This window comes from Lutjanus erythropterus, chromosome 4 (assembly GCF_056507025.1).
Source record: "Lutjanus erythropterus isolate fLutEry1 chromosome 4, fLutEry1.hap2, whole genome shotgun sequence".
NCBI classification, from domain to species: Eukaryota; Metazoa; Chordata; class Actinopteri; order Lutjaniformes; family Lutjanidae; genus Lutjanus; species Lutjanus erythropterus.
Genome location: NC_139320.1, coordinates 26,073,511 through 26,100,052, shown reverse-complemented (window position 1 = coordinate 26,100,052; position 26,542 = coordinate 26,073,511). Strand labels below are relative to the sequence as shown.

Here is a 26,542-nt window from a genome sequence, read left to right as displayed (position 1 = left end):
ACCCTCAGTGTGACATGAGTGGAAAATGGCCAAAAATGGCGAACTGTAGCCAACAGTTTTCTTTTCCAGCCCACTAACTCTGCTCTCATCAACTTCATTTCCACTAGCAGGCAGCTGTTTTGTAGAAAAAGCTCTGACAAACTAATAAAATGGCAGACAGACTAAATAGTGACTAGCTGGTGAACACAGTGGCGCATTTAGCAGATAAAGATCCAGAGATTTTTCTCAGGAGATGGTGGAGACCAAAACTGAGCTAAAAGGACAGTGAATACCGGACTTGCATTCATCAGGTGGACAAATGACAGCTAATGTTGCTCTGTGTCTACTGGATTGTTCTGCTGCCCCCAAGTGGCCAAAAAAAGAAATAAGCCAAAGGATCAGTGTGTAGGATTTAGTGGCATCTAGTGGTGAGCTCACAGATAGCAAACACCCTCTCCTTCCAGAGGGTGTGCCGTCCTCTGTAGATATGAATGGCTCATTGTAAGGTAACAAAAGCACAACAAATTTTATTTACAGTTAATTATACACTAATTAAAACATAATAATGTATATAATATTTAATTTCTGCCATATTCTGCCAATAGATCTCCATAAATCTTAAACACTGGACCTTTAAAGCAGTTTAAAACAAAGTAAGACAACAGAATAAAAATAACTATAACAGGTAGTTTGTGAAGTTTAATGTTAAACTGCATGACTTGTTTTTTTCCACACATCAGATACATTGTTAATATTTACATCAAACATAACTCCAAATAATAAAAAAGAGAACAGGTTAAAATGTTTCACATCATGTCATTATTTCAGCCTGGGCAACAAAAAGAGCTCATAACCCTAATATTTATTCAGGGATTATCCTTCCACAAATGTACAATAATAAATGTCAAAAGAAATGTGCTTTAGGTCTATATATATGTACTGTATATGTTTAAAAAAATAAAAACTAAATGTTACAGTCGTACAAAACACAAAACAACAAGGTTGAGGGTGAAAACAAACATGGCAATTATCTTCAGGACATTCAAAATAATTCAATGTGACTGAAAACATAAGGAATTGAAATTAAAAATGAACATGTAAATGCCATTTTGAGCAGCAAATCGTAGCACTTACACATAATTATAGTAATATAATGATGAAATAATATAAAGGAAGGATTTCATGAATAGTAAATGTGTCACAAAAAGACAAAGTAGTGTTTCAGTGGGTTTTTTTTTCGCACAGCAGGTACAGCAATATCAAACTCCTTCAGCGGTTTTCGGGGCCGCTGCTTAAACTAAATGCTAGCACACATATCAAGCCATTGCAAGACAACAAGGTGAGCACAGGAGAAAGTCTCACAAATTTTACTCATCCCATTAACCACCATTATTAAGAGTTAACACTAAATTACCTTCAACACCTCAAGTTTTTTTTTTTTTTCACATTGAGCACGAACACGAGTAATTCTTTTCTTTGTTATTTTTTTTTCTCCAAATATACATCCGACATGGCAAAGAATGTGAACTGTCTGTGTCTAAGAGGGCTTGTGTGTGGGAGGCAGTATCCTGAAATTGGCTCGTCAAGCACATTAGCTTATATATGGTCTGAAATTAACAGTCACAGTGGAAAAATGGACTCTGAAAATAAGTGGCGTGCTATTGTATATAACTAAGCATTCTCTACAAAAATACAGTAGCAAGCTTTTCTCTGCAGTGTTTCTTACTGTTTCAAAAACTCTTTAGGCTATATTAATACAAATCATAGTCAAAAAAGTATTTAAATATGTTAAACGTGTGGGCTGTCCTCGAAAAAAGTCTTTCCTTTTTGTTGATAGTAGCTACTTTGAACAGTTTTTTTTTTTTTTTTCGTTTTTTTTTTCCCAGGACAACCCAGGTATGTGATTGTCTTCACCTATTGCACCCGCATAAAGAACAACACCTGTTGGTCGATGACTCCGCGCAAACACAACGCGGACCCACAATGCAATGAGCCTCCAACCAACCGCCACGAGGGACTCAAAGGTTTTCACATACAGATATGGAAAATACAGCATATGGCAAGTGATAATGTAAACTGGGAAAGTTTAGCACATTTGCCAATCAACGATGTTCATTTCCCATCAAGACAAGGTAGTTTTAATGTAAACGCTGGCATGAAAACAACAAAAATGGACAGAAACTGAATGAAACTAAATGTCTTTGGCAACTACTGGTAGATAATAATTATAATAATAATAATAATCATAATAATTATAATTATAACGTGGATGGATGGATAATAATACATGGAGAAATAGAAGATACTGTCAGATCTCAAGCCCTTTGTTTTTCTTCATAGCTAATGAGGATAACATTCGCTTCTAATAGTTTGAAATTTCCACTCAAACTCCACAAGAGCAAAGCTATTATGGAAGGTAATGAAGGATTCAATTGGGAGACCGCCAATTCACATCTGCGCATAACAACTCTGTCATTAACTGTCATTAAAGGGGTAGTCCATGTCGTTATAGATTGATAATTAGCATCACAAATCAAATGGCATTTGTTGCTTTTATTTTTTTTTTCACCAAAACACACTCGATCACACATACAGTAGAGTATATGACTTTCAAAGAAGCAAGCATATGATTGACAGACAAACAGAAAAAAAAAACAAACAAAAGAAGCACATTGCTATAAAAGGTCACTACCACTGTGGGAAAATGTAAAAAAAGACAAACAAACAAAAAAACAGAAGAAGAAGAAAAAAAAATAACATCTTGAGTGATACAATTCTGTACACGGTTTAAAGACGGTTGGCAAAAAATCAAAATGCTCCAAGGTGAGTGTTGAAGAATGAATGTTTAAGACAACTTTTATTAATGAGTAAAGACAACTTTTAATAACGTTTAAGAACTGTCTGATTTATTATTAAGCCTGACATGTGTTGACCTGAGAGGCCTCAGTGCCCTTCAGCTCAGAATTGTTTAATGTTTTGTCTTAAAATATATCTTAGTCCTTGGAAAAAGCCCTAACAGTTTATGTGACATCGATATTTTTGCTTACGTAGAGTAGCGCCCTCCTGTCTAGTGTCCTGATGATACATGATTCTGTATGATGTCAGACAAACTGTAAAATTGCGTGTTTCTATTGTATCTTGAAGCCAGTAAGGATTTTATTATACTCAGATATTAAACTAAGATCAACTGAGGCTCCTCAAGTTTATTCTTTTGTTCAGAAGTTTTTCTCCATCAGCTGAAATCCACTGGGGTTTCCCTGCACAGGTTGGGATCCTGCCGACAACACCACTGTTTTTCCTCCTCGATTTGGCGCTGTCGGCAGGAATCCAAACCTGCACCGGGGAGCCCCAATGGATTTGAATTTGTGGAGAAAAACTTGTTCTTCTGGTCAGTCCTCACTTCGATGAACAAAAGACTAAACTTGAGAAGCCTCAGTTGATCTTTCTTAAATATTTGAGTTTAATATGACATGTATCTTTCAAAAGATCTTTGTTCAGCGTGTACACATGAGCATAGTTTATACCAAAAGCTTCCAGATACAATAGAAACACTCAGTGTTATATATTATGTCTAACGTCTAACATACAGAATCATTGGGAGACTAGACAGGAGAGCGCTACATTACAAAGCAACTATGTCAATGTCACAAAAGTTGTTAGGACTTTATCCAAGGCCTAATATATCTCCTAGGACACAACATTAAACATTCTGAGCTGAAGGGCACTGCGGCCTCTCAGGTCAACACACGTCAGGCTTAATTATATATCAGGCTGTTATTAAAGTTATTAAAAGTCTCATTGATAAAAGCTTCTTAATCATTAATTCGTCAGCAGTGAGGAAGCAATCAAAAACAAACAGGATGCATGGGCACGTGAGGGGTGAAGGGTAGAGTGGAGGAGGAGGAAGGGAAGTTGGTGCCGGCTATGCTAACATCACATGGTGAGCTGGGTCCTACAGTACAGACAGCCTCAGTGGAGCAAGCAGTGCACAATACACAGGGGATACGGGGCCACAAATTACATTTTCATCCCGTCAGATGAAAACGTGTTTTATAAAATGAACAGAAGCAAGGTGGTGGAGATGGATGCACATCCGTTCAGCAGAGCTTTGATTCCATGAAGCGACTGTGGCATGATCCTGTCGCCTCTTGCGGAGCTAAGAGTTATGTGGCATGTCACACGGATTGCTCCTTGGGGAACGTGAATGGAGCTCGTGGGCCGGGGGTGGAGAAGCTGGTGTTGGAGTACATGGGTTCGTTGGGTGGCTGCTGCTGGTAGGGGTGCTGAGGCAGGAAGGTAACAGGAGGAGGATAGGCTGGAACGGGCTGAGACTCGTGTTCCATGTTGCAGACGCGCTGGTAGCTGATGTATTCGGCCGGGTTCAACAGCTCTTCTGGACGCCTCCCAGAGTCCTGAAGGGAGGAGACAAAAGAACAAGAAAGAAAATAATACTGCAGGGTCACAGGGTTTATGTTATCTGAGGAAGGTTGACTGAACCTGAAAAAGGATTGTCATCACATTAGAACATTATAGTAACAGAACACTGAGGCTGGGTTGCACCGACAAGGATCTATTTTTAAACCCAATTAAATCTTGTTTACCTTTAAATTATGTGACAGCAAACCTATAAACTAGCTTAAATTAAAAAAATATTCAGTTTAAACCTCTCTTTAATCACAATCCATGTGATCCAGTGTTAACTTTTTAACCTTAAACTTGAGGACATCTAACTTTTAAAATGACAGACTTTTTGAGATGGATGACTGCTAAATAAGTCTCTGCCAAGCCATCATGAGTAGGCTAACTTTTTAGCTAGTTAGCAAACAATACAATGTGTTTTGTTTCTTTTTAGCCAGCAAGTAAACAATATAGCATTTTTGCTTTCTAGCTCGCTAGCAAACAATGTAACATTTTGTTTATATTTTAGCTAGCTAGCAAACTATATAACTTTTTTTTTTGCTTTTTAGCTAGCTAGAACATAATGTAATGTTTTGTTTACTTTTTAGCTAGTTATCAAGCAATATAACTAACTTTTTTATGTTTTTTGCCAGCTAACAAACAATCTAACAATCATTTATTTATTTATTTAGTTTGCTTTTTAGCTAGCTAGCAAACAATGTAACGTTTAGCAAATCTTTTAGTTAGCTAGCAATCGATGTAAACTTAATGCCCCTCGATACCTACAACAGTACAGGAATTTTTCGTTTTTATGGATTAATTTATTTGAATTTGGGTCAGCAAGTATCTCCATGTTGATTAAACTCTACTTAAATCAGTAAACTTGGATTTAATGACCTGAAATTAGTTTTAAACTGGGAAACAGAGCTCTGCTGAACTTTGAAATTGGATTTATTCATTTTTTAACCTAGATTTGCTAAACTCTGATTAGAACTAATCTTAGATAAAATTAATCTTTGTTGGTGCAGCCCAGTTTATGTGGTTTACTATTATAAACAGAATTTGATCATGTCACACTCACAGCAGTATTTTCCTAATGATTAGAAGTAAACAAACTCGAACTTAACCATTTACCGTTTTAATTCGTATTCATGCACGTTTGTCTACACTGAGCAACCCTGACGGCAAAAAGGGTTGTAACAATTTATATCTACTACATATATGTGCTTTTTTTATGCCGCTTTGAATTCTTAGTGTAGTATTGCTTTGTCTGTTTCTGCCAACATCTGTATAAACTTGTCAGTTTGTTTGTTTGTGTCCTCCCTTTAATGTTAACAGTAAAGAAAATGTGATTACAGAACTAAACATGGTATTAAATGTGCCATAAGTCCATCATGAGTCATTAACATTTTACACTGAGGGCCACATTTTCCTGAATCAGAGAGGTGCTGATACAGATGGTGGTGCAGACTGGTTTAGGTCAGCTGGAGTTAATGAAGCTCCACAGTTGTGAGAGAGGTTGAATACAGATACAGAAAATAGTGGAGGTGTTTGGTTTGGGGCTTGTGTCGGTTCTAATGAAGCAAATCAGCTCTCTCAGTCTGGATTTGGATCTGGATATTACATCTGTTAGCAATAAACATACAAAATAATCACTTTTATCAATTGGTTACACTTAAACACCCACAATGATGCAATCAATACTATCAATATTTGGAGCAAAGGAGTAGCTGTGTTTATATGGACCCTAAAATTCCACCAATAATTGGAATAATACTTCAATCAGAATAAAATGATTGGAATGGACCAGACTGATCTGGCCATATCGGAGAAAATTTTTAAAATCTGGTTTCTTTCTGCACATTCGCCATTTCTTTTCTTTCTTTCTTTCTTTCTTTCTTTCTTTCTTTCTTTGTTTTTTTTTTTTTTTTTTTGGAAACCTTGGCTCAAAACAATGAGTTTTTAAAAAAAGATTAAGCTGGAGTCAGTCAGTTACAGGCTAAAAGTCAAAATGACAAAAGTGGTACCAAACCAGCCAGTTTTTGATTTTACAGTTTTATGGATGATCTTGAAATATGTATTAAGAGACTGAACAACTTCTTCTGTTATTTTTCCAGCAGATTAGACACTTAACAAGGAGTGGAACCACTAAAACACATCATAAAAGTTATATTCTCAATAAATGCTTTGGGGCCTGGAAACACATCTTATCTGATCACTTTATTTGGTGTCCATGTTAACAGTTAAGTTGAATCAGAATCATTGCAATCTGGTTGAAGGAATATTGTCCAAATAACCACAGCTAGTGTGTATTTAAAGGGTCACTCCAGCAGTCTAATAATTACTTTAATAAAGCTGGGACATAAATGATCACGGAGCCAGATTTGAACCAACTGAATTGGCCTCATGTACAGTGAGTGGGACATTATTGTTAATTTTTTACAGGTTTGTTGAATACTTGATTCTGATTGGTCATCTGACCCTTTCTAAGTCCTGCTCATTTCCTCTCTGTGCCAATAAAGTAATGCAAACCTGGTACCCAGCTGAACCTCTGTCAACTTTTTTCTTGCTCTGTGCTTGGCTCGTCTCTATTGACAAGAAAACCAAACTTTGCAGATGGTGAAAAGACGTTGCTAAGGGACCTACAAAAGTGACATACATACAGTCACATCTTGTTAGCTAATGTCCATTGAAAGCTTCCTGTCTGGAAGCATCACACTCTGGCACAAGATGTGAAGGGCCCAGGACAGGGAAACTCTACAGCAGGTCGTTAAAACGGCCCAGAACATCACTGGTACCCATCTACTGAGCATCAGTGATACTGGGGAGAGAAGGTGCCTGAGCAGAGCCCAAAGGGTATTAAAAGACAGCACCCACCCCAGCCACAGCCTGTTCACTGTGCAGCTATCTGGCAAGAAATACATAAGTATCCGCTGCTGTATTACCAGACTGAAAAGCAGCTTCTTCCCTCAGGCTGTGAGACTTAATTCATCCACAGCACTCCTCCATGTTAATTAATCTGTTCAATATTTTTCTACAATCAGTTATTATTAATCAATCAAGGAGGGAATGACAACAAACTCCAATTTAACAACGTTATTGTCAATGATAAATAAATCACCTTGTATCCTTGTTTACAAATGCTAATGACTGAGGTAGATTAGCTGGCTTGTTAGCTAGTGTTTTGCTAGCTTTATCAGATGTAACTAGCTGCCTAATGATTGATGCAGATTAACTAGCTAGTATTTAATATTTTGCTACACAGCAAAATACTTGCTAAGTAGCTAACTAATGACTGATGTAAATTAGCTAGCTATTAATATTATTAACATATATGACTGTAGCTTTTACAGGTCCAACAGCAACAAATTTGATGTCTTAAATGAGCCTAGCACATGGCAAATATAATTACAGGAAACAAAGAAACTAATCAAAGTTTTGTTTGTGTTTGTTTTTTAGTTTACTTGACAGGAAACAGGAAATGAGAAAGCTGAAGGTTCCAAAAGGGTCAGTTTTTTTCACAGGCAAAGTAGAACTTCTTGTGGGAAGTAAACTGGTCTCTGTGTAAAATAGGTGACATGCTCCTTTAAGCTGTTTACATGATTTCATAAATTAAAGATATTATAGTAATTATCATATTTTCTTGACTGAATATGAGAATTGTGAGAAGCTCTTCTCACAGCACACTTTGTATAATGTGTTTGTTTCTTTTCTGTCGCACTCACTCAGACCAAACCTCAACAACGGCGGCCATTATTCTGCTGCACGTGTTACTTTGTGTCGCTCCAGGTCTCCATTGTCTGAGTGTTCATCTATTAGAATTCAAAACACAAAGCTTCGAGTGCTGCCTGAAAGTTTTAATAGCTTTAAGATCTTTAATGGAGCTGTGTACACCGTGTCCTCGTGGTGTCACCCATCATGCTGGGTAAACTTGGAAATGCTGATGTTACCCAGCTGTGAGTCAGACTCAACAAGTTTGTGGAGAAGTGCGTGGGCTTATGTATTTATTTTTCATCATTTGGTGGTAGTAGTACAAGTTGTTAATCAAGGTTCTGGCACTGGCTGAAGAATGTAAAATTGTTATTTGTGGGTGAACAACACACTCAAATAGCTACAGATATATAGCAGTTATAGATTTAATCCATTAAAAGAAGAAGCAATCATACATCCCACTTGATGTGACATGGGATTTGACTTGATGAATACTCCGCTTTAATGCATTTACTGAATTAAAATGATGCACCAACATGTGTTTTGGGTGGGTGGAGAGTCAAGTTCCAAATAGCACAACTGTACTCTGCAATTAAATTTGTATTGACATCGCTATCCAGAGTCTGCTCCCTGCTCATTCCAACACAAGTGATATTATTATATTATGCAGGAGAGAAACTAAATTACCTTTGTGGCAGTGTAAGGTCACTGATCTTCATCTGCACAAACAAGAATATAGTGCCTCCAGTCCTAAACTGCTCCGCTGGTTTTAGTTGTTGGCTTTTTGGAAAATTAATATTCTGACTTTTTCAAAACTTAACAGTCTAAGAAGTATACACAATGACTGCTCTGAATAAGAGATGCTAGGGTTTAAAGCCTCACTGCACAGTCTATTTTGCTATTTTTAATGATATTTCATAGTTTTCAGAGCAAAATCCTGACAATTTTGATTAGCAACTGTTTGGCAAATATTTCTGGACCGATAACTTAATTCTGTGGACAATGTTAAAAAAATTAAGCTGCTGCTAAAATGGAATTATGATGTACGCTGTTAAACCGTTTAATATCTGCTTTTTACCACTATTGTAAGTGTTGCCAGAGGTGGTAAAAGCACAGACGTTTTTTACAAATATAGAAGTACAGATACTTGGGTAAAAATGACTCCAGTAAAAGTAGAAGTACTGATTCAACTTCTTTACTCAAGTGAAAGTGAAAAAGAACAGGCGCTGAAATGTACTTCCTGAACCTCGTCTTTTCTCTACAGTTTTTGTGTTCTTACATCTTTACGTCATTTTGTATTATGTATTGTTACGTTGTTTTTGTCTTGTTTTGTAGTTTTTGTCATATGTCTTTTACGTTTGTTTCATGTAGTCTTTTATGGAATTTTCGTCTTGTTACATTGTATTAGTCGTGTTACTCCTTTTATGTAATTTTCTTCTTGTTACATCGTTTAGTCATTTTCTTTTTTTTTACGCAGTTGTAGTCTTGATATGTCTTTCACACCATCTTAGTTTCTTTACTTCTTTTACAGTTTTAGTATTGTCACGTCTTTTTATGCTGTTTTAATCTTGTTACAGTGTTTGAGTCTGTTTACATCTTTCGCACTGTTTTAGTCTTGTTTTGACCTTGTTTTTGTCTTGTTAGGTCTTTTTATGCTGATTTAGTCTTATTACGATGTTTTAGTCTTGTTGTCTTGTTAAGTTGTTTTTCTCATGTTAGATCTATTAAGCCGTTTTAGTCCAGTTACATCTTTTAATGCAGTTTTTGTCTTGTTGCGTTGTTTTAGTCTTGTTATGTTTTTTTATGCTGTTTTCATCTTGTCACATTATTTCAGTCTGTTTACATTTTTTGTGCTGTTTTAATCTTGTTACCTCATTTTCATCCTGTTAGGTCTTTTTACGTTGTTTTCATCTTATTGGGTCATTTTAGTCTTGTTATCTCTTGTTACCTTGTTTTTGTCTTGTTAGGTTTATTAAGCCGTTTTAGTCTCGTTGCTTCTGGGACTTTACACTCTGCATTTCTTTTGAAAGAGTTCCTTGAATGTGTTTGATGTTCTCAAAGAGAAAGGATTATGATTGAAACATGATTATGAGATGACAGTACATGCAACAACAAAAAAGAAAAAAGAAAAGGATGAGAGTGAAAATGGAACTTACGAATCCTCCTCAAGCATCTCTACATCTACGAAAACGATGATCCCAACTCTGAAAATGTTTTGGTGGAGCAACAAAAACCACAAACAGACTTAAATCTGCCTACAAACGGTTGCATTTGTTAAATAAAATATAAAACTGTGAATGTTTATATTACACAATAAAGCTGTCAGAGCACAAATATCTATTTAATGGGTAAAACATGGGGAATAAAACAAGGAATTTTTAATAAGCAGGCTATAAACAAACTTATGAATAAAAGCCCAACAAAACAAGTGTGTTGTAACTTATGAATAATAAAATTCAAATTATTTCATCTCAACTGAAAATCTATCTTCATATAAATTAATAGCCCCCAGTTGCATTAACAACATGCACTTTGAGTGATAAAAAGATTGAAACAGTACCCAAAAGCAGAGGCTCTAATTTAAACTGACACTGTGAGGGATGAACGGTACGGTAAGCACAGCAGATCTCAGGGCGACAAAAGGGTGAGCGGTGATGTTGTGTGAAGGTGAATTGGTGTTTTCAAAGCGGAAGACATGCAAGTAAACCTGTCCTGACACACATGCTGGAAGCATCTGAAAATCGTGATCTGCTCAGGTCAGTATCAAGGACCGCTCAGGCAGCTGAGGAAAATGTTCGACTTTGTCAGGTTAATAATTTCTTTGCTTTCTGAGAGGACTTCAGTGAGTTCAAGTCAAATTAAAAGCAACAGTCTGAGGAACACTTTTCCTAACTTATAAGTTTGTCTCAAGATATTTTAGATTCAGGCCTGAAACTTAAGCAAACTGCTGCAGATAAAAGTCTGACTCCATGTCAGGGAGATAGTGTCACTTTGAAGAAAAATCCAGTCAACTGTGAGAAATGCTTTAACTAATCCACACTCAGACCAGTGACTGCATGTATCAAGTCTGGTCATTTTAAAAATCAAAACTATAGTTGCAAGAAGCAAATAATGTCAGAGAAAATCTGCCTTTTTTTCATATTAAGTTGGAGCCAGCAGTAGGTTAGCTTAGTTTGGAAACAGAGGGAAAGCTAGCTAGCCCAGTAACCAAATGTGCCTATCAGGACCATTAAGGTTCACAAATTAACAAATTATATCTCATTTACTCAGTACACAATCTAAAAAAGACATGTTGTGGATTTATGGATGTGTATGGCTATTTCTTTAATGATCTTTTAAGGTGCTACTAGGCAGATTTTGTCATTTTTTGTTATAGCAAACAAACTGTCTTCCCTATTTTCAGTCTATGTTAAGCTAAGCTAACCGTAGTGTTGTAGTGCTTGCACTCGAGACAACTTTTTGAAGATTTTTACTTTGAATTGGTCGCATTTTTCACTCTGGTTTGCCTCGTTCTCAGACAAAGAGAACTCAAGAGTGGTCAAGATGTGAGGACTAAATTGCCTGTGCATTGTCTGATTTGTTCGTTAACATCATTAGTGTGTCTCGATGTAAATCCTCCCGTTACAAATGCAACCAATAACTTGACTCATTTCTAATGTGAAATTTTCTTACTCTTAACTGGTGTCACCCCTCCCTGCCCCCCTTTATTATGTAACTTTGCTCCTAAACCACAATGCCCAAAAGAAAACGAGTCATGAGTCATGTGACAGCACTTGGTCTTGGTCTTAACTTGGTCTCAACCCCTGAGTCAGTTTAGGTGGTCTTGACTACAACACGGGCTAACACTGGCAGCTGCAGCTGTATATTTACTGGACGCCACATTCCCCCCCCCCCCAGGATGGCGAAGGCGTGATCCACCCTACCAACACATCCTCATACATAAACAGCAGAGTACGTTTATTACCTATGACTCGTAAGATGATGCAATATTACCAGTGGAGAATATCAGCAGTGACTTACTGGACGTTGACTATGTTAAGTAAGTCAAGTCACGTGACGTTACACACTTACACATACGTGTTGTAAGCCTGTTGCAGTTTGGTTTGATTTAGTCATAAAAACTACGTGTGTAGGTTTAGAAAAATATTGATGGAAATCACATGAATAACAAAAACTTGAGTAAAACTTTTAATAACTCCATGTTTACTTTCAGTTTCACGCAGAACTGTTTGTTTGATCCATCCATCAACTACCCCGCCTCCATATGTGGATTTTCTAGCTCTTCACACTTCTCTTGTCATATGTACTGCACCCCCTAGAGGTCGCCACCAAAAATTAAACTGATAGATGGGTCACAATAGGGTGCTCGCACAATCGACCACGTGCATGTTTTCTAGTGTGAACGGGCTGGTGTTACTTAGCGCCTGATTGGCTCACCCTGATATTCTTACACTAACAATACCCAGTCCGATTCCTCAGGCCTAAACCTACCCAGGACCGACCCACCCCAACAAAGGCCTTGTCTTCAGAGTGTTTGACATTTAAGAGAAACATCTTCACTGCACTGAAATTACTATGTCAGTGCAGTGCAAAGATAACTACAATAGAAACAGATCATACAAATTGATTTTCCACAGAATGTTTGTTTTGTTATTTGTTCAGTTCATGATGATTAATTTATTAGGTTACACCAAGCCTGATGTAAGTGGCATATATATTATTAAATGAAGGTATATATATATGTATATGTATATATATGTGTATATATATATATATATATATATATATATATATATATATATATATATATATATTTATATATATATATGTGTGTGTGTGTGTGTGTGTGTGTGTGTGTGTGTGTGTGTATACACATGTCATATAATTCGAGCGCGGGGGGTATTTAGGGTTCTTTCCACCAGAGAGGGAACACTAAGTGAATAAGGTCAAATACATTTCCAGGAGGCACCACAGTGCAGTTTGAGCTGCAGAGAATCACATACATTTCTATACCTGCTGTGAGAAAAATATCTGCTACACTGACCGAACACAAACACTCTGTTTACATTTATTTGAGAGCAGCCCAGAGGAAAGGAAAAGTTCAAAATGAGATATCGTCTCCGTCTAGCCAGTGTCTCCTAGACATAAATGAGCTCAAGTGAAGACCGATATGAAACTTTGACTATTTTCTTATTTCCTCTTAAATTCGTCTCCTCTGCACCTCTGTCTCATTTCAGCCCGAGACTAATTTGAGCTCAACTTCAGATCTTAAAATGTTTTTCGTCTGACTGCACTGATCTTAAATATGTCTCAAATAATCAGCTCTTGAGGAAACAGTGAGAACTGAAAGAAAACTCGGTTATCTTAAACGAGATCTTAAATTTGTCTCAGTGGTCAAATTAAAGTCTGGTTGTCTTCAAGGAAAAACCTCCAGGACACCTGCGCAAAAGACCTCCTGCTTTTCTTTTCTTTTGCTCCTTTTTTTCTCCTGAGGAGCGGATTATGACAAACAGATGAGACTTCACTGAGCTCACAATAATAATCTCATTTATTTCTCATAAGACAAAGAATAGATGATTTTGAGAAACAGAATTTTCCTCCACAAATACTTTCAACAAAGAACTATACTTACAAAGAAGTATGTGTCTTTGTTTAATCTACTTCTCAGGTCATCAGTTGGACATTTCATTGAGGCTTTACATTTCTTGTCCCCTTTCTTGGCCTTAAATCGCTATCTAATTCCAAACTTTTAGAAAAGTTCAGCCTGTTATTTGCATGTTTTTGGCTTCTGACAAAAAATAATTTTTAAAAATCTGTTTTTATTCCCAAATTTCATTAAAATCTGATGCCCCCCAGTTGGCAACTGCTGAAGTTTGACCTTTAACTTTAGCTAATCAATACATTTTTCATGACTGTGTACAGGCTGAACCTCAGCAGAAGTCAAGCTGAACTTGTCTGTTTCTGTTTCTGTTCTGCATTTCCACCATTTTTTCTAACATCAAACTTTGGGCTGTGTGCCAAGGATTTTGATGATTTAGGATAACAGCCTATCTAAAGAAATATGCTTGCTTTTAAAGAAGAAATTAATGCACAGAAGGGCACTAATGGGAAAAGAGGAAGAATTTCTGAGACCTTAAGAATTAAAGCGGCACCAGTCAGGAGTTTTATGTAAAATTAAACACATCTTATCTGCCTCAGTCACAAAATTAGGGTAACAAAGAGAGGAATGTCCCGTCCCTCTGGATTTTCTCCTTATGTTTAAATTAATGTCAGGACTAGAGATTGTTTGAAATAATCTCGGCCCACAGGAGGTGAAAAACCAACAGTGACTGAGCCCTCGGTTCTTCACCAGTGTCTCAGCAGAAGCTCTGTAATGTAAACTGAGAAGAGACGACAGAAGCTGATTAAACACACAGACTTAACTCCACAGCTCTCACTCGCATTTTGTTCTGTCGTTGAACACTTTTACAGATGCAACATCTGCTGACACAGAGATGCTCAGCAAACATCTGGAGCACAAATGCATCTCTTTCTTTGCAGGATGCTATCATGAACTGAGTTTGCATCCTGTTGTTCGCGTTTCGTGTCCCCATTTTATCATAATTTATTTTAAGTGGATAGTTTGGGTTTTTTGAAGTGGGGTTGTATGAGGTCAGCGTACCGCATTAGTAACGTTGTTGGAAGCGAAGTAATGTGATGCTGTGGACAGGGTTGGCAGCAAAATGTATTTTAGCCACTTAAAAAAAGATCCTCCTACAAAAATCAATATTAGTTTAAGTCAGGGGTCAGCGACCTGCAGCTCCAGCGCCGCATCCAACTCTTTTGCCCCTCTCCTGTGGCTTTGACAAAAAACATATTATATTGAAATGCTATTTTTTTAATTTTCATTCATCATTAAAGGCCTAAAGTGGTTCTCACATTCTGAAGTTTTTAAATTGTCTAGCCTATACACTAAACTTAAAAAAAGCTTTTAATATTTCAACAACTAAGATGTGCGTCATGGGCCACAGCTCGATACCTTTTCCTCTCAATTTTGCCAGTGGTTAGTCGTGAAACTCCATAAGCTTGCTAGATACTGAATTTAAAAAACAGTCTCAGAGAAAAACAGAGTTTAATTTGTTGGGATTCCAGTCAGATTTTTCTTCTTCCCCTTTTTGGATACAAATGGCTCTTTTTAGAGTAAAGGTTGCTGATCCCTGGTTGAAGTTCACCAGTTAACCTTGCCGTCAGACATCCTTTTTTATCCTCTTATAAAAGGCAAATGAAGCCTTTTCTCTCTCAGCCAGACTCCTTTGGCAAAATAGTTTTTTTTAATCTCACAGAACACAGGAGTTGCTAGACTACTGCTGCCTTGATAGCTTTGTTTGTTTAAGTTATTGTGTGACTCTGGTGTTTTAAAAAGGTTATTTCGAATTCATTGAAGTCACACAATAATATACACCAGGGTTCTTGAGTGTTTTTCAGGCCATGGATCTTTTATCTGATAGAGACACAGAGCAGGGACCCCTTACTACATATATACCATTGAATATTTTTGGGTCTTCTCTCATTTGCACTAGCTAACATCAGAGTTGTAGCGTGGCTAATGTGCGTTAGCCTCACCCTCTGCACTTTCAGAGGCAGTTTTTTGAGGTGGAGGGCTGGTCAGTGTGTCAAAACACGGCAGGTGACTGGATGAGCCATCTGTCACGTCTAACACAGGCTAACTTTAACCAATTAAATCAACTCACCAAACCAAAGGCGGCAGGAAAAAGAGTGAAAAATAAAAATAAAATAAAAGATAAAAGCCTTCAGTGCTCTTTTTTCAATGAAGAAATACTCTCCGTTCTGGCATAACTGATGCTATCAAATGCTAACCCCTACAGGAGCCACCATTGTTTGTTCGAGATGAGTCGTTTCCATGGACACTTCTTGCTGTCAGCGCACCTGAAACCGATAGTCCCTCTGAGGACGCTGACTGACTCACACCACCACAGGTATGAACACAAACAGATAGCTTGGAGCCTGACAATATGGATTCACACATGATCTCAAGAATCCAGTTGTTTCACAAGGTCACCTATGAGTAATATAATAATATATGATATATATTAATAAATAATGATAAGGTTAACTGGCCAGTGTGTATATATAATAGTTCAGAGTTGCCACCAGCTCACATGATTGCATGTTGTGTAAAGTAAATATTTTGTTTTGTTTATTTTGTTGTTTTTTATCTTTGCTAATATGGTGTTACATTAATCTTAATGTGCATTTTCAGACATATTTTAAGTTTTGAAAAAAACAAAAAAAACACATACACTTAGACTGGTATTGACTTTTTTTTTAAGTGGCCAAAATAACTTTTGTTCCTGACCCTGTCCACAGCAGTGCATCAATTAACGTCTGAGCTGGTGCTCCTCTCTGCTACTCCAAACCCTCATACAACCCCACTTAAAATAATCCAAACTCTCCCTCTACATTCAACACTTTTGCCATCTTGGACTTTATTAGATGAACCTTGCACAGCATCAGAAGTGGCTTTTTAAAGTGTGATAGTGTAATACTCATTATTTCATAACATCACATCACTACAGTGTAATAATTATAAATGTATTTCCATGGAGAAACCTGTGTTTTTGACAGACATCAGGGATGATAGATCTACTCACTGATGTTGTTCCATTAGTGTATCATAGAAGAAACCAACACTCCTTGGATTAGTGCACTTCTTCTTGTAAATCTCCTGTTCTGTGGCATTTGAACATCACTATTGTCGCGCTATCCTCGCATGCACCTGTGCTGCCTTTTAGCTTGATGAACAATTCTGACTTCTTGACACAAAAGCTTTTTTCTTGTAGACTTGTAGCTGAGTGAATGTGTGTCGCTTTTGTGCGCCGTCCTAAGGAAGCGGTTGTAAATGAAAAATGTGCATGCTTTGTTTCTGAGACTAGCACCATCGATCACAATCGATCCACTGTTTCCTAAATGAAGTGTATCACTTGTTTCAACATTTAGCTGAACAGTGATTGGACTTGTTGGCGCTGTTGCTTTGATTTATTCACGTGAGGCTCAGTGTCAGCTACAGTATAAGTCACATCCACCCAGAAATCAATCATCAAAAGACATGTCAAAGAGCACCATAATTTAAAAAAAACAGAATTTTAAAAACTTTAATTTTGTTATAATGTGCTCCTATTTTCATCCAGTAATAATTTGAATTTATTTCCATTTCTACTCAGGAGCAAAGCATAATGTTATGCAAATGAATGGATATCACAGCCTGCCTGCTTTTGTCACTTCTCCTCTCATATTCACATCTCTGTCTTTTCAAAAACAACATAAAAGTCCCAAAAACAATAAAAGACGACAGAATCTTGTCGTCTATCCAAGGCTGCTCCTACCTAATAAACAAAAATTGTGGCAGGAAATGAACAAGGTGCCGATGACTCTGACACAATTTTACTACCTAATGCCTGTCTCAACCGTGGCGTTTATTCTACCAAACAACAGTCAAAAATCAAACGTCAGACAAAACGTGCTTCAGGATGTCCATTCAGCTTTCACAGCTGCTCTCGCAGCAGGAACAGAGACGACAGCGGCATCAAAACTCCTCTGTGAAGATCTGACAAGTATTCAAACAAAAGCAACAGAAGGCTACAGGTGCTTCTCTTGTGTACTTGTGGATTTTCTGCTGCGTTTCTGAATAGTAAGCGGCCAAAGCGTGAAAAAAAAATCTGATTATGGAGTCAGTTAAAGCCACAGTTCCTCCCAAAATCAAAAACTTATATTTTTCCTCTTACCAGGGATGCATGATGCAAAGGCTTTAAAATAAAATATCACAACTCTGTGTCCGTGATGTGGCGCTTTTTCCACGTGTCTGAAATGGATAGCAAAGTTGCTATTTGCAGTAATTGCTCAGTGTCAGTCTTGTCAGTTAAAGCATACATACTGTACACACACCTGAGGACAAAATTATTACCCCCATGAAATTTAATTTTTTTCCCATAATACTCAAAGCTTGTAAAAAAAAAAAAAATTAACACACAGTATAAAAACTTCAGGAAGGGTTTCAGCTGTCTCTTGAGAAAACATCATGACAAAAACAAAAGAAATCAGTTTAGACATGAGAAAAAGAATTGTTGATGCTCACAAAGCAGGAGAAGGATATACAAAGTTATCACAGTGTTTCCAAGTGTCAAGAACTGGAGTGAGAAGTATCATCAAGAAATTCAAAGAGAACCACACAGTACAGAAGAAGTCTGGCAGAGGTAGGAAGAGAAAGATTTCAAAGACTCTGGAAAGAAAACTAGTGGGAGATGTGTCTAAAGAACCCAGAACAACTGCCCAGACACTAGTGAGTGACTTAGCCAAGTCGGGAATTGTAGTCTCAAAGAAGACAATCACTAGAGCCCTGCACAGGAATGGACTGCAAGGGTGCACACCAAGAAAACCTTATGCAGCAGAGACACCTTCAAGCCAGACTGAAGTACACTAAGGACAACCTGAAGAAAGATAGTGCATACTGGAAGAATGTCCTTTGGTCAGATGAGATGAAACTAGAGCTCTTAGGCCACAGAGATGTTGCCTATGTTGGGAGAAAGAAGGGAGAGGCGTGGTGGTGGGAGTATTATGCTGTGGAAATGCTTCAGTGCGTCTGGAACTGGGAATCTCATCAAGGTGGAAGGAATCATGAAGAAAGAAGGATATGTGAAGATTTTGAAAGAAAACCTCAAGCAGTCAGCAGCAAAACTGGGTCTGGGCCGTCGCTTTGTCTTCCAACACGACAGCGACCTAAAACATACGTCACTCCTGGTGAAGAACTGTCTCCAGAAGGACGTTATTGACCGGCCTGCACAAAACCCTGACTTAAATCCCGTTGAAAATCTGTGGGGTGAACTGAAGACCGAGGTCCATGCCAGAAGACCATCAAATCTGGAGGAGCTTGAGAGATTCACCAAGGAAGAACGGGCTGGGATTCCTCAGGAGACGTGTCTGAGACTTGTTGAAAACTACAAGAAACGACTGCAGGCTGTGATCCAGCAAAAAGGATACACAACTGACTATTAGCATCAGGGGAATAATAGTTTTGACCCTGGTAGTTTTTGGTTTTTGTGAAATAATTTTGTTTCTGTGTGCAAAGTAAAATAATGTAAGCATCCAAAATATAACTAGGATGTTTGGAAAAGCTGTGTTAAAATTTCCTAGCTCTGTTTAACAGCACTTGGGAAATACTTTTTATGCTAACCTTGTGCAATAGAACAATGTACAATAACACCAGCACTTTATTACCGGTCACTTCAACAATTAGCACTTTAACTCCTACATTCTCCTTTTCTCCTGGTTTGTCTTAAGCAACATCTCATTATCATTTATTGTACTGTTTGTGTCTTTGTCAGTTACAGTACATTTTTGTTATTACTAATTGTCTATTTCTTGTTTTACTTATTTTCTATTCTTGTGATGTTTATTATGTTTGCATTTTTACATGTAAATGTTTCTTTATACACACTCTCCCTACATAAATAAATAAATGAAATGAAATCACATTCCTTCAACAGTACAAATCTATGGCTATTTTCCATATTAAGAGCCATTATCCTGATCGTTATGGCGAATGTGTGAAGAACAAAGGGGGGAAAAAAACTGTCAGCTGTCAGTTTCGTCATGTTGCCCAGTTAATGTGAACATTTACGTCTGCATCTGTCAGTGGACCATCACAAGAAGGGTAGACATTATGTTAATTTGACTACGTAAGAGACTTGATGTTCTCTGCAATTAGCTGGAAAAAACTGGGTGCATATATTGGCATCTGCATGAGCAATCAGCAAAAATGAGCTGGAAAATATCTGCATATCTTTTCTGGGTAAAAATCCAATATTGTGCATCCCTAACCTGGATTGTTTTGGTGTGATTTGCCACGTTTTGGAGATATTGACCAGAGATATGTCTGCCTTCTCTCGGATATAAAAACAAACTAGATGTCAAACATATCACAGCACAGAAATGTGCATCTACTAATGGACAAGAAGCTCAGTACAGCACAAAATGTAAACATTAATGGTGTCCTCCTCAGCTAAGCTGTAATGTTAGCTCCACTTAGTTAGCTGGCAAGGTGAGAAAACAGGCAGGTGTAGTTCAGAAGAAAGAAAATAGTTCCTACATGAAACTGCAAACACAACCTGATTACATTCCCATTCGTCGCCACCCATCTGCAGGTCATACAGACTCGAGACGTAGTACAAAGAGGGAGAAAGTCCACACATGAAGGAAGTGGAACAAGCACATGACTTTCATCCAGGAGACCAGGGTCTTCAGACACAGTCAGTGTGTACCTTGCAGAACCACAGCTGTCTCTCTCTCTCTCTCTAAAAAAATGGACACAAACCAAAAGAAGCGACTTGCTGATGCTTTTTTGCAGCATAACAGCAAATCAAGCCCAGACGTCAAAGCTGGTTACACAGAATAAACCAAACAAAATCTCACCCTTTAAACTTTTCTGCTGCATGTTGCTGCATTTTTTTCCCCAGCATCCTCTGCAGCGCCCCTTGCTGCAGCCTAAAGGGACTACCCCCATTCAAAATAAATGAGATGCCTGATTCTCTCTGACTCTGGCCTCAGACCTGAGTTTAGCAGTCTTTCAAAAAGTAAAAAAGGTCAAAAAGGTCAGTTGAGCCACCATGTCACTTTCTGGCAGGTCTCCTCTCTCCCGCTAAAATAAAAGCTTTGGGATTTTTCTCCAACTTTATACAAATGTAAAGCAAAAGAGGACGAGAAGAATGTCCCGAAATGCATAAATTTAAAACTGAGGGTTAATCTAAATGAAATCTGGCTCACCTTGAAGTCTTTTCTGAAGCACCAGTATGTTGGGTAGATAGCATAACCTTGGAAAAGTATGGCCCAAATAAGGTTCTCATATCTGATAATGTAATAACTCTGTCAAAGCAAATGGATGCTCGAAAAATACAGTCAGGCTGTGATTAAAAGTTGGCTGATTTACTTCAATGATTACTTTTAAGAAACTGACCAAAGGTGAACTTAAAAGCCTTTCTCTTCTCAGAGAATAAAATGAGGGTTTTGTCACCCCGGATATGAACTCGTCGTTCAGTCTTTGGCTCAGCAAACAAAGATTTTATTGAATGGTGTAACCTGCCGACTGGAGCCCGTCGAGATGAGGCTTAATGCCATATTACAAACAGGGGATGTCAACAGGCAATTCCCTGGAGCACTTTCATGTCTGCTGCCACAGTATCCCATCAATTACAGAGCTGCTGACTGAACACCTTGTGAAACTGACGTAAGAATCGAATCGATATTCATTAATTTGTCTGCTCTGTCGCAGAACTGTGTCATCTGATGGATGAACATGTTTCCAGTTTAGGTATCAGATTGCAAACATTGCTAAAGCCCAGTGTTGGAGAAAAATGTGTTTATAGCATGAAAATCTCAAAGAAATGTTTATTATACACCGTTTTTGTAATGCAGGTTTTCATATCCACTGTATTACTTGTTAAGACTTCATAATTTCACTATTTCATCACTTTGCAAAAGTGTTTAATGTTCCTAAAAAGGTTTAAAAACTGCCAATAAATGTAGATATCTCTTGTTCTAATTCACTTTTACCTGCGGTCCTAAAAACATGACGGCATTTTCAAACGAGGCTGTTCTCCGCTCCACTAAAGATGATGTTCACTTCTACCCTTATTTCATGAAAAATTAAGATAGTGAAATGAAGATTTTTTAAGATCCAAAGCCAGAATAAATTATGTTTTACTATGGATATTTTTGGAAGACTTCCTCCCTCATGCAGCTGCCAGAGATTTAATACCAAAGATAAGTCTGGAATGTTAATATGGACTGTTTGCAAAAAGGTTTTGACTGTATGCAAGATTATTTAAATCTGCTCATTTCTTCAAAATGGGAGGCAGTAGAAACATGCATGTCTTCCCTTATAGTTGAAATGTTTTAATGTATATTTGGACAGAAACATTTAGATTAATGTCTTGATTAAATCGGGACAGGCCTAATTTTTAAGCATTAGTCTCAATAATTAGACTGAATGTACTGTTTGACATACATGAGGTTGTCTCCTTATTGCTGAATGGTATAATCAGTGCAGCCTAGCAATAAGAAAACGGTGTATTTAAATTGTCAGTGCTGCTGATGCTTCTGCTACACTGCGCGTCATTGTAAAACCGATCCAAAGATGCCACGGCCGCCGCTGAAACAGCAGCTTCTCGTTCAAACAGCAGCTTCACAGCATTCCCATTATTGTTCTGACTCGCAGCTCATCAAATACGGCAGCTTGGTCAGTCGCCCACAGCTTCAAATTAAAGCCACCTTTCCTCGCAAAGCATCTTGAACTTTTAGTCTGAAGAACTACTTTTCAAGGAACGTTAAGGTTCATCCAGCCCGTTGTTGTCTGAAGATCCATTGGGATTCTGGAAATCTGTCATGACGCTTACATGTGAAAAAGCGCCGTCTTTCTTTGCATGTGACCATACAACAATGATGCTGCATACACTTTATCTTTGTGGGCTGTTGTTTCTGCTTCCAGCTGGATTTGATCATCAGTCTAAATGCTCAAAAATGCCTGGACCTCATCGCCCGTCCATCTGTCAGCTTTATTCTGTAACGCCATGTTGAGTCAAATCTACTTTTGTCATGGCACTGGAATATCTAATTTTGATACAATACCTTAAAAAATATTTTCGATTTTTATCAAAAGATAAATATAACAAGGTTAAAACATGATGAGGGACATTTAACAGGAGCAAATGAGACGAGTGGTGAGAAGAAGAAGAGCACTGTGAGTACAATGAGAGGAGGCAGAAACATGTGAACAGCAGCAGTGTGTCTGTCATCTCCCTGTTAGGTAGAAGAAAGAGCAGAAAAAAGAGCAGAAATAGCTGGTAACAGAGCATCAATCCTGCAAAAAATTTATATTTTTGACAACACCAGTCGAAGCAAAATGAACAAAAAACAAGCTGGTTTGCAGCTGCAGATTTTTTAAAAATGTTGGCTGAAATAAAAATTCTGCAAGCAAGGACTTTTTTGGTCACTGTGGTGGATTTAGTCCCTTGGGTGGAAACGCAGCTTGTGATGCTACACCTCTAGTGTCAGTTTTGCACGTGCATCGGTCTGCAGGCAGGTTAGAATAAGCACGTTACTTAAAGTCTCTGTAAAGGAAAAAGGGAAAATGCCCCGCATGCTTGTTAAAAGACATCATAATTTCACTATTTCATCACTTAATGTTCCTAAAAGGGTTTAAAAACTGCCAATAAATGTAGATATCTCTTGTTCTAATTCACTTTTACCTGCGGTCCTAAAATCATGACGGTATTTCGAAATGAGGCTGTTCTCCGCTCCACTAAAGATGATGTTCACTTCTACCCTTATTGCATGAAAAATTAAGGCAGTGAAATGAAGGGAAAAGGGACTTTTTCTTTTCAACACGTTAGATAGCTAATTTACAAGATTTAACTTTATGCAAGCAACAAAAATTAGTTGTTTTTTTTAAACTAACATGATGCAAATATGAAGTCAATTAAATAGCTGATGAACATGATACTGTACATATCAGCAAAATGTTCACTGACAACATATTATATTTGTTTTCCCTGCAATATCCTCTCTTGCAATATAGTCTCTAAAAGCGAGACATTTTAAAGGTTATACTCAGGCACCAGCAGCACTCGGTTCACGTTCAGGAAAGTTTGTGGTCTTAGTTAAATATCAGAAATGTCAACAGTGAGTTGACGCGTAACATTTGACATGTTTACTTTATTAATGTTTAACCAAAACCACAATCTCTCCCTCACTTTAAGCAAAGAGTTTTACAGTCTGTGCTGTGAGAGTATCATCCACCCGAACCCTCCTCCCCATGACTCCTGTGTTTTACAGATATATAGCACTTATTCCACGCAGCTATCTGTTCTTTTTACCACAACATAAGTGGGAAAATTAATTAGCACATAAATATATACATAGAGGTAATTCCTAGAAGACAAAGTCATGGGAAAAGTTTATTGTTGTCATTCTGTAATCACCTCTGTACTGAGCTTGCAGCATACTTGCCAGACCCTCCCGATTTTCCCATGAGACTCATGGGTTTTTCACTGGCCTCTCCCTGCTTCCTCCCTGGATCACGGTTCTCCTGCATTTCTCCGAACGTCTGCCAAATCTCCACACCTTGTTTTTTTTCTGACACTGTACAAGCCTTATAGGACTCTCTGGATAACAATACAGCTTCATCAAACCAGACCTAAGAAGAATTTCTGTTTCTTAAGGAAAGAAATCTCCTGCGCCAATTTTCTTTTAGGGGCAAAAACTAAATGAATGATATTTTAGGTTATGCCGGACATTTACAAATTATTCTGCATTCTTTCCTGAGAATTAAACATGAAACTAAAATTATTCAACCTAAAAAAAGCTGTTGTAGTGTACTTATTATCTATTTTCATTTAAAAGTCACCATAATATAGGAAACAAAGTCTGGAAACAAAGTCTGAAACGCTTTTTTTTTTTTTTTTTATGGCTATTGAAATCCTTCCTATCTCATTTTTGAGGTCTCAAGGTCTGCAAGTATGGCTTCCAGCGAGTGATAAAGTCAGACTGTACAAAATCTGCATTTATAAAGAGATAAAAATAAACCTATTCTTCTGTTTTGTTGTTGCATTTATCTGGTGAACAACTGACTTCAAGCTTATCAGTAACAACAGATGATTTTATTATTCATAAAGAAGGTCAAAGAACCTTTAATTGAATTGAGTTTTTGTGTATTAGTCTGTATTATTGATGCTAAATTACAAGATAGTTAAAACTAAGTGGAGTACGAACTGTCTCCTGGCAACCAGCAGCTTCGATGGACTCACTGACCTGTCGCCTCCTTTGTTTCTTTACATGTAAAGCATCACAGCTGCTGGGTTGATGAATGTGTTTGCAGGTTCACTGACATCAACATTTCTGGCTACTCCGCTGGTCAGTATTCAAGCAGGATCTCCTGCAGCCGCCAGCGAGTGAAAATCTAACGTTGCTTATAATTCTTGCTGCCTGTCTGATGGTGTCAAACCTGCAAATCTCCTAAACAGTGAATCCAAAACTGCAGGTCAACATGACAAACAGTCATAATGTCTCTCCTGCTCATCCTGTCGCTCCTCTGCCTATCACTCATAATATTTTCAAGAAAAAATAACTAATTCCAGTGATAGATTTGATTTTTTTAAGGCTTTATGTGCAATAATGTATTTACCATCTACACTTACTTCCCCGGGATAAAAGTGTCTGTAAATGAGAAGAGAATTGCTGCTACAGTATTTCAATGACACGCTCTTTGCCGTGCGCCTCAGCATGTCTCAACAATTGCCTCAAGAAAGCCTCTTGAATTGCCTGGAGAATTGCCTGCCTTCAGGAATTGTCATAGAAACCAGTCTCACCAGGGCAGCAAGGTGGCGATTTGTGCCCCCTCATATCCCACTTTGCTGTACGTGTACAACGGCTGTTTCGGGAGGAGCAGAGGACTGTATTTGTGTGTGATGAAAGGATTTGTGCGGCTCTCTCCCGCAGGCTTCAGATGAAATATCAGAGCGGCATCTCGTAGATGAGCGCTTGTTTTGCCCTGCAAACCAATCAAGGTTGTCAGGAGTGGAATAATCACTTGAGAAACGCATTTTGTTTGTGGCTGTTCATGAAAAATATTTTACATCAGATGGCTTCAATATTGCCTTAAATTGTCGTTAACACTGCATCTGCCGATGGGTAAAATTTGTATGTAACTTTGTTTTAATAAAACAGTCAAGTCCCCCAATCTTTTCCTTTTCCTGAAAGTGTGTTATGTAGCACCGCCATTGTTGAAAAGATAAATCAAGAAAATACCCCACTGTAAATGATTTTTGTTGTTTTCACAGTATTATTACTGTATTTTTCACTGTATGAGCTGTGTACAGTATGTTATTCCAGACTGTGTTGTGACAGTGAAAAATAACCACAGGTCTCCATCGTGAAAAGGAAATACTGTCCCTGATTGAGTGCAAGATTTTGTTTCATTGTAAATTTTAACACCTCAGGAAATTTTCCTTGCAGATTTCACTTCAGACTCACTTCAGTTTGCTGACCTGACATCTGCTTCATCATTAATATCTGATGAACATCTGGTGAATCTGAATATTTTTATGCAAACAGGAATTGCACTGGCATAATGTAAATCTCCTGACTTTAATGTTACCAAAGTCACCAATAAATGACCCATAACTAATGTTACCTGGCTGACGTTAGCGTAGCATAGCTGTCCTGTTAGCCTGTCAATAAATGAGAAACTGACTGAATTCATGGAAATAGCTTAAACAAAAATACCTGTTTTGCACATTTAATTTTGTAATGTCTGATAGTATATTTAGGCTGAAGGCCAAAGTTTCTTTAAGTTATTTAAAGGAGCTTTGAGTTTGGCTTCGGATGTTTGCATAAAATTAATATCAGG

At 37.7% G+C, this 26,542-nt stretch overlaps 1 protein-coding gene across 1 annotated transcript in view; it reads right to left on the bottom strand.

Annotated features, from left to right (window-relative positions):
- Positions 1-658: 658 nt before the first annotated feature.
- The window catches only part of LOC146328423 (uncharacterized), a 70,066-nt gene continuing 44,182 nt past the window's right edge, over positions 659-26,542 (bottom strand). Inside the window, exon 6 of the mRNA XM_084716292.1 lies at positions 659-4,391. Within this exon, the coding sequence (XP_084572418.1) occupies positions 4,361-4,391 (31 nt within the window). The 3' untranslated portion in view covers positions 659-4,360. The remainder of the gene's footprint in view (positions 4,392-26,542) is intronic.